The 9,581-nt window shown below is 38.3% G+C and overlaps 1 protein-coding gene across 1 annotated transcript; it reads right to left on the bottom strand.

Moving 5' to 3' along the window:
• Positions 1–818: 818 nt before the first annotated feature.
• Positions 819–4,412, bottom strand: LOC147604598 (aluminum-activated malate transporter 14-like). Its single transcript, XM_086794814.1, has 6 exons — positions 3,797–4,412; positions 3,575–3,715; positions 2,850–3,122; positions 2,600–2,718; positions 1,986–2,132; positions 819–1,478 (listed from the first exon to the last, which is right to left on the bottom strand). The coding sequence occupies exons 1-6, from the start codon at positions 3,993–3,995 to the stop codon at positions 960–962; spliced, it is 1,398 nt and encodes a 465-aa protein (XP_086650940.1). The 5' UTR covers positions 3,996–4,412; the 3' UTR covers positions 819–959.
• Between the last annotated feature and the right edge of the window lie 5,169 nt (positions 4,413–9,581).

Below are 9,581 nucleotides of genomic sequence, written 5' to 3' on the forward strand. Positions count from 1 at the left end.
TAGTCAATGTATTCTTGATGAATTGGAACCCTTGAAAATAAAAAAATTGTACAAGATTAACTACCTAAGCTGAAGTGTGTGTGTGTGTGTGTGTGTGTAGAGAGAGAGAGAGGGGCCTCTAAGTAGTACTTAAGCATAAGTTACTAGGTTTTTAAAAGAGTTCACACTTAATATTGACTAAGAAGTAAGTTCAAGAAGTTAAATCTTAAGTCAAAAGAATAAGACAAATCATGGTGAGAAAAAAAGACACTTTTCTTTGAACACATACAACTCCAATTACATCAATGAAGTACTTAAAAGCATAAGTTACTAGGTTTTTAAAAAGTTCACACTCTACTTGATATCTACTAAGAAGTAAGTTCAAAAAGTTAAACCTTAAGTCAAAAGAATAAGACAAATTATGGTGAGAAAAAAAGACACTTTTCTTTGAACACATACAACTCTAATTACATCAATGAATATAGGTCAACATCAAGTACACAAATTGTGGTGAAAAAAAAACACATACAAATTAGGTAGACATCAAGTAGAGTGTGAACTTGACTATTATATATGTATGTATATATATAAGAATGTGTGTGTGTGTGTGTGTGTGTGGGTGTGTGTGTGTGTGTGATATATATATATATATATATATATATATATATATATATATACACATATATATAGTTTTTGGAATGAATTTGAGTATTTTAGGTTTAACTTATGAGGGACCACCAAGGCCATCCACTGCACTGACAAGCAAAAAGGAAAATTTCTCTTTAAAAATATGGTTGATGCTCCTAAGTAATTGTGGAGTTGGCTTGCATTGAGTCCTTATAGCATTAAACCATATATTTCCATGGTCTAAATGGGGTTAAAAGCATGATATTGGTATATATAAAATATAATCACATAGATCTGATCTTTGTCCCAATTTGATTTGATGGAATGATGGAATGATGAATGATATTGTATCTCTACTCCGTCGTTTGTACTGTCAAGGACTCAAAGCAAGAATTGTCCGCCATGGCGATGGGCGGCCTGTTAGGATCTGTTTTAGGCACCTTAAAGCCGGCCAGCTTTTCTAAGCTTTTCACAGCATCCACCAAATGCCCCAACCTAGACACAAGCTCCACTAACAAGAAGGCCACAGCTGCGATGGCTAAAAACTCAGTGAACATCCCCCCCTTATTATCATCCTCAATACTGGCTTGCTCTTCATTAATGGAGGCCTTGTCGAGCTCGTCATCACTAGCTTTGCTAATTACGGTGTTAATTCTTGGTTTTTCATTAGTGCGTGGCGCCATTTCGCCGTGTTTATCTACTGCTCGCTTTAGCTTTTCTGCTTTTTCCAATAAAGAGCTCATGAGGTGTTCTTTGGGCTTGCTTTTCTCTCTCCTCCGGACGTTCTCACCAAGATCCCTAAGCAAGCCTGCAGATTCCATTGCTATGTTTACGCAAGGATTAGTGAAGACCTCGCGGAGTGTATAGGGAGCCTGCATCAATGATAATTGTGTATTAATTACTAGGGACATCCTTGTTAAAACCATATTAATGTTCTTATAACCTTATTAGCTGCTATAATTCGCACCTTTCATCACTCACTTTAACGACTCTACTCCCTCATTACCATCACTAATACGTTGTAAGAAACTGTCATGAAATTAATAACCCCATTGATTGTAAGACCTAGTTATCACTTAACTATCCAACTAATGGTGGAAACCTCTGATAGCCCAAGTAGTAGTAAGATCCTAACCTATAATCAAATTGATAACCAATTATCACTAATTTGATCTATCTAATTATCAGTTTATAATGGTTAAACCTTTGATAACCCTAATAGTAGCAAGATCCTAAACTAGGCTTAGGACTATGATAAGACTGATAACGTAATAACAATGGCAACAGATTATCATCAAGTTGACAATTAATAAGAATGGGATTTCTAATGCAAGTAATTAAAAAAAGTATCAATCAATTGCAGGTTAATTTGCCCTTACTTGAACATCGGATATTAAACACCCATGTAATGATGCCACAATGTAAGTGCAATTTCGTAGCATTGCACCCACTTGGATGTATTGCTTCCACACCCCTTTGGAGCCAACACTAGCACACGACCTTGGCTCCCAACCGGCAAAGTTTGCCTACAAAAGAAGAAGATGAAATATCAACATATGGGTGGAGATTTTAGTTTGATATATTATTTAAAAGCCTAGGACTAGGAGGTCCTCGGTTCAAAACCCCACAAGGTGCTTCTTCGACGACATCGCCTACAAGTGGATAAAAATATGCTTACATAGGCAAGGGAAAATAACTACGAGAGGATCTTGGGCCTAAAGCTAGTCGGCAAAAGTATAGCTTTTAATTTAATTAGTTTGAATTTTAATCTCCAAGTTATAAATATATACAATCAATTAAAACCTAGCATTGAGTTACTTAGAGGCCTCTCCCCACCCCCCCTCCCTTGACTAAACGGAATTAAAAGCCTAGCTTTTAGTTATGCAAGGCCTTCAACTTATTTTGAGTAGTTATTTTTTTTCATATTATATTTACTATTTGGTTATCTTAATCATAGACATTTTGGTTCAAAAATCAAATAAAAATCATTTACCAAGGACTCTTCATTGGGCTTGGAGACCAGCACTGCCTTGTAACGATCATAGATGGGGTCGTCCTCGGGGCTTGCAGGCGGATGGTACACGCTTTCCTTAAAATAAGCCTTTACACAGTCTAGGGAAGAGAAAACATGGGGAAAAAAATAATTATAATAAGTATATTTAGTATCATGGTTTTGGATTAAGATTAATATAATCTAAAAAATGGGCTAATAATATGGTAAAAACTGGAGATAATTATTATACCTTCGAGCGCTCCTGCAAGGCTATCCAAGTTTTTGCGGATGATATTGTGGAGATCTTCACCGGCCCAAATTGGATTAATCACCATGGTTACCACTAAGCAAACCATGCCCCCTAGAACTATATTGAGAAAGCGCGACACAGCTAACTGCAAGTTATCAGCAACGCGATAGCCGGACACAATTACAAGGCTAAACGTTAGCAGAAAAATCATCACCCCATAATCATACTTGCTCTTGAAAGGCTCACAGAATCTAGCATAGGTGGCTGTCGTGCCTGCGTTCAATAATAATATACCCTTAATCAATTGAATTATTGGCAAGTAATCAGGTGTAATAATTTATGTTGAGATAATTAGTGACTAATCATGAGTGACTTGAGTGGGTTGACCACCTAGTTAACCATACATAGACTTTAATTAATACATTTATTGATCCACAGTATTAGTGAGGTAAGCAATGTAGGTGACTTGATCAAATTATAGTGTGTAAAATATCAGATTTTGTGCATTCCACCTATCAAAGTATAAGCATCCTATTAATCCAATGGTGAAGCAAGTAGGCTAAACAGCAAATAATTATGAGTAGGCTAATCACCTTGATCAAGCATTTGATGCACCAATCAATCTTATGAGATATTAGAGTGTGTAGTGCATCGACGTCCAGTCCATAATAGTGTGCTAATCAAGTGGATTAACATGTAGCATTACGAAGTGATTAAGAGGGTACCTATGACAAACACAGAGAAGCCTACAACGTACGGTTCCCCACTAGGTCCGGCCAGATCTGCGAGGTACTCTACGCCCAGTCCTAGGGTGCCCGCCAAGAGCGTACCAAAAGCTCTGTTGGATCCCTTGTAAAGTGTGGCACCTAATCAAGCAACAACATAGAATATGTTTATCTGCAGATGCTAGCCATGGCATGTGATAACTGCAATTATAGCTGTGTTACCTGCAGTGAGCTCAAACACCACCACCACAGTCATGACGGCCCATATGGCGTTAGCGCCAAGCTGGCTGAAGAGCTCTCCTTGCAAGACAGTGAGAGAAGTGAGAGCTAGTGCAAGCCCAACTTTGAAAGAGTGGATCGCTCGCCGAGGGACGTTGAGGGAAATGAGAGAGGAGGGCGTGCAATCAGGGAGGCTGGCCATGGCAAACTGTTGTGATGAAGATGCAGAGAACCTGTGAATCAAAGAGAGAGAGAGAGAGAGTATGTGTCTGCTGGTTGTCCCATCTTGTGATGATGCAGACAACAGTGAGCATTGTGTCACAGTGCAGGCATCAGCTGGGGGAGGCTAAACGCCACCATCACCTTCTGGCAGCAGCAGAGGCAGAATTCTGCCCGTGAGGAGAGATCTTTCTCTCTCTAAATATACATATGTACTTATGATATCCCATCTCAGTCTCTCTCATAGACAATAATTCTCTCTACCCTAGCTTCACCTGACTCTCTTTCATACGCTGAACACTCAACCTCTGTCGCCATACACCACCAACGAGCTGAAGGGTGGTTGAAGGAGGAGCTACATCGAGGAGGCGTTACACCACCGCAATTGATTCAGAACGGAGGAGCTACGAGCACCTCTCTCTCAGCTCAAGTGCGCGGGCAGCCTGCAGGTGCTATCTCATCTTTTGCGCACCAACCACCCCATGCAGGTGCTATCTACGCTTTTTCTTTTTTTACAAATTTATGGAATCGAACGGCCAGCAACGGTCCACGGAAGGTGGACTCGATTGGACCCTCAACGTTAAACAGCTCACGAACCAATGTGCTCTTGCAACGTGTCATCCGCACCCCTTCCATCGTAACGCCAGCAGTGGAAACGGAATTCTTTTGTGTAGCTGCAGTGGTTAGAATGGAGTTCGAGAGTCCCGTTGTGGGTTCGATAGCACTGGTGCGTGTATGGGTGTTCACTAGTACCATGTCCACATGGGTGATCAATTATACCATGTGTACTTTCTACTTTCAATCAAAAAAAAGAAAAAGATAGGACCATCGAGTTTTCCTTAAAAAATTGCATAGGTTAACCGGTCTTATAACTGAAATTTCAATCTCGAAATTCATAGCTTGGCAAAATTACAAGATGTTTTTCTATTTGAGCTGTGAAAATTACACAAAAAAAGGACAGTTTTTTCTTGACACACTAACACTAGCCTCCAACTCACAAAATTTATACTCAGAGTCACCTTTCCACACAAAGCTTTGGAATCTTGACCAATAGTTTTACTTTTAATACTTTTAACGGATCCTAAGATGATCCGGAATAGACAAAGTTATGTACATGTCCAAGTTCTAAGGAAAATTGTGCCTAGCTCAAACCTATACGTTTGTGGAAAAGAGATCAAGTGAAAAATTCACAAAACTTGCAATAGGGGAAATTACTTCAAAAAGAATAGGAGAGCCACTTGTTTTACGACTTACCAGTAGAGATATAACATAAAACACTACACGATGAAGTTTACCAAAGTATAAGGGGTATACATGAACAATAGCATGTTTTGGCAAATAAATATATTCAAAAGCAAGGATTCTTTTATCGAATTGTATCTCATTCATTTATTCAAGAGGTTGGGGAGCATGAGAGAATTTGCACATCTTAATTCTTGACCATAAACTAATTTTTGAGCAATTCTTTTTCATGGGATTTGAGGGCTCACTGATAAAAGCAAAATCTTACAGAGGTACTATGTAAATAATTATGAGGTGACTTGAAGTGGGAGGAGAACAAGGAAAGAGACTGTGTATAGTCATCGTAAATAAGTAGCTTTTTTTGCTAAAAGAGGTATTCAAAAGATTTATGGAGAGAGGATTTAGACAAGGGTTAGTGTTAGAAAAAATCATCCTTTAGTCACTAGTCTATTTTTTAACAGCTCAATTTGGGAAAATCTTTAGGAAATCTTAATTTTGAAAGCAACTGGCTCAATTACACATCTTAATTTCTTGAGCAAATCTTGTTTTCAAGAAGTTTAAACTCTATCACATAGCAACTCTAAATGTAAGCAATGGTTTGGTATCATCAGGTTGCCAATTACGGAGAGAGAGAGAGAGAGAGAGAGAGAGAGAGTGCAATTTGTAAGAAAAGCTTAAATGTTATTATTAAAAATAGTTATTCTTTGAGAGAGAGAGAGAGAGAGAGAGAGAGAGAGAGAGGTACTATATAAAGAATAACTATTTTTTCATAGCTCAATTTGGGAAAATCCCTGGATGTTGTGGAAATCTTAATTTTGAAAACAACTAGCTCAATTACACATCTTAATTTATTGAGCAAAACTTGCTTTTCAAGAAGTTTAAACTCTATTGCATAGCGACTCTAAATGTAAGCAATGGTTTGGTATCATTGGGTTGTCAATTATTGAGAGAGAGAGAGAGAGAGAGAGAGAGAGAGAGTCCAATTTGTAAGAAAAGCTTAAATGTTTGTTATTAAAAATAGTTATTGTTTTCAAGATATATTCTTTAATATCTAAAGGGAAAAAAATAATTGCACATGCCTTTAATATGTATTCTCAACTTTGAAAAAAGATTCGCATCTTTCATTTATAAAGGAATGATTTTGTGCAGATACTTTTGAACATGTCTTTGTTATGTATCATCGACATGTAGAAATTCCAATTCTACGAATCAATAATTTAACAACTTATTTAATTTTTTTGGACATGATAAAAGAATTAGAATGCCAGTAAGGCCTTCCTTTTCCAAAGGTAGGCAAAAAGCCTTTAATTTCAATGTAGAAAAGTTATATACTACATTCTTAAAAAAGTCTATTTTAATTATACAGACTTTAGAATAAGTTGGTCAACAAGGGACAGTGATTATTAGGTATTACTTTGCTTTTTAAAAAGGAATTCTAAGAAAAATAATTTGTTGGGATGATTTTAATTTTTTGAAAGAAAAAACTCTCTCTCTCTCTCTCTCTCTCTCTCTCTCTCTCTCTCTCTCTCCCTCTCTCTCTCTCTCCCTCTCTCTCTCTCTCTCAACTTGAGAGGGGATTTTAAGGCCTCTCATACTGAAGTGAGAGGTGATGTTTGCTGAGTTATCACCTTCCTAACTCCTTGAACGAAGAAAATTATTTTATAAGTTTTGTACACAAATCTTTTGAATGTGCATGATTATGGCAAATTAAAATTGCTTCCGTAGTAGTGTTGTGAATGACCAATCATAGATAGCTTATTTTTGGCGATTCTGAAGGACAAGGTTTTCAATGACATCCATGAATCCTTCAAGTTTTTAAGAACTATAAGGTCTATAAGTCTTTTTTGGTTTGTGCCCATGCATGTGTTCACACATTTGTTTCAAACATTCCAACCATCCTCTTTGTAAGACTTATCTCTATTAGAGTAATAGGTATATCTTTCCCTTCTTGCTTTGGATAGATTTTAGACCTTAGGTATGTGGGTGGCCTCTATGAGTAAGCACTAGTAGTAAAACTACATGGACTAGGCATTGGCTTAAGCACTATATGTGCCACTTATCTTTCTTAATACAATTACATTCTTAATGCGACTTTTCATTGTCATCTTTCTTCACCTGCATTCTAGTTTGGGTTTGCTTTACAAAAACAAAGAAAGTGCACTATTTCTAAGGCTAAAAGTACAAGGCTACTTGAAATAAGATCATACCATGTGTTTTTTAGGGATTATAAATAAATAAATTTATGTATTGTCTCCTAAAGGCTCCTTTTATTTTAAGCATGTCACATTACCACCTGTTTCTCACACTCACGCTGGTGGTAAATTCTTTAAGCTGCCATCGCAAAGCCAATTCTAGATCTTAGATTTTGCTCTAAGAGAATGATGGCTATGGATGTCCTGGCTAATAGATAATTGTAGAATATCACACTTTTCTACTCCTTCACTACCTTCCAAAGCGTGGCCCTCCACTCTATTGCCATGGTTTTCTATTGAAAAACTTCATTATATAAAGCAACTTGGGTGGTGGAGGGAGTCAATACTTGGCCGGTCATATGAGTTTCTACAAAGGTCGTAGTTGTGGCATTGATGGAGGTATTTGAATCGCTACTAGGACCTTTGTTGGCCAATCATCAAATGCTTGGCCGGTCAAGTGAGTTGCTACAAAGGTCATAATTGTGGCGTTGATGGAGGTATCCAAATTGCCGAGACGATTGTGTGAAAGCAATGCTTTCATTAGTGCTCTCGTAAAAATGTCAAACAGGCTTGACACTACATGAAAGCAGTGCTTTAATGTAGTGCTCTCATAAACACATGGGGCTGATGGAAATTCCACATACGTTGGAAAATGGGTGTGAGCCTAGCATATATAATCAAGAAATGATTTCTCATGAAAAATATTTATCCTTAGGTGAGGATTCAAGACATGGGAGATCGTGGTTAGAATATTGTATAAGAATTGCATGGCACTCTAGGACTTGTTTATGTATTAAGTGGACTAGTGTTTGTTTGACAACTAATGTAGGATGCCGTTTGGTATGACAGTTAAGTTGTGCTATCGATATGTGCTAGGGTTGTTATGGTAGAGCTTGTTGCACTTTAAGACTAGATGTCCTATTGGGATCCAGCTCCTTGGATCAAAGTTGGATTGGCAGTAAGCAATTAGATCTTTATAGTAGGGTAATACAAGAGGAGTATTACACTAGCCTAGGTAAGAGGTAGTAGACTTGAGTAGATGCTATGGATGGATGTTTGGATCCGGGGATTCCCTCACATGAGCTTGTCTCGTTATGCATTCACAAGGATGGAGGGGAGTTTGTTATGTCCCGATAGACCTAGTGCTAGGGCTAGTGCACTACCCTAAGATTAGGGTAGTGGTTAAGGTCTTACTAGGGCGTGGGGACCTCCTACGAGTTCACATATGGGCTAAGGGCACTATCAAGAAGAGGTCTAGATTCTCTAAGAGCTTAGAAATAAATCATGAAAGCTAATAAATAGAGTAAGGGCCAAAGATACCCGGGATATTGCTGTATAAGTAACTTTGGGGTCACTTCTTCAACATAAGAGGTCAAGTAATCACGCAGTGGTTAGGGGCTACCAAGGAAGTGTGAAAATTCTCATGGCCATGGAGGTGCAAGGTGGGTGATTTGGACTAGTTATATGGGACACTAGGTTGGGGCCATTGGTACCAAGCATGCTCACAAAAATTAGACCTCAAGATCAAGGGTGGTTTGAGGCACTAAACTTATAGTTGAGTGGTGCGTCAATAGCCATAATTTATCAAGGTCATGTGATGCGTACAATGTTGTGTCTATGAAACCTCATTAGGCTTTTGATTCTAGGTTAGATGATTCTTAAGTGTGATCTATGGAGACCTTACACTCACAGTCCTCCCTTGGTGAGCTCCCTCCTGTGATACCGGTGTCTCTTACATGGAGAGCTCTTCGATGCTTCTCCTCCTCAAACATAGTCATCATTATTGTATTTTGGAGCTATTTGGTTTTGGCTTATTTCCTACTTCCACCCACTTGGAAGTTTCCCATATTCCTCCTTGGTGGCCTCTATGCACTTATGGAGCCCCATGTTCTCTTCCTTAATCTATGTCTTTGTGTGTTGTAATGCCTAGGGAGACTTGTACTCTCCTCCTTGAGCTACGCCACTCTAGTTTCAAGTCCTCTATTATGGATTCCTCATTGTTTTGTACCCTTTGAAGGAGGCTAGTTCATCCTTGAGTCCTGGCATCTCACTTTCATAGTGGTCTTCTTACAGTGTTAAGATGTCCCTCGTGGTGGTTAACCATCATGTAAGTGCATGGCTATTGAGCCAAGTTT

This window comes from Cibotium barometz, chromosome 61 (assembly GCF_041138505.1).
Source record: "Cibotium barometz isolate CiBa-2024 chromosome 61, ASM4113850v1, whole genome shotgun sequence".
Lineage (NCBI taxonomy): Eukaryota > Viridiplantae > Streptophyta > Polypodiopsida > Cyatheales > Cibotiaceae > Cibotium > Cibotium barometz.

Excerpts from the sequence above, each read along its gene's own strand:
- LOC147604598 (XM_086794814.1), bottom strand. The coding sequence starts at position 3,995 with ATGGCCAGCCTCCCTGATTGCACGCCCTCCTCTCTCATTTCCCTCAAC. Across the intron at positions 3,716-3,796 it reads GGTGTTTGAGCTCACTGCAG|GTGCCACACTTTACAAGGGA; the intron begins GTAACACAGCTA and ends TTGCTTGATTAG. Across the intron at positions 3,123-3,574 it reads CTTCTCTGTGTTTGTCATAG|GCACGACAGCCACCTATGCT; the intron begins GTACCCTCTTAA and ends TATTGAACGCAG.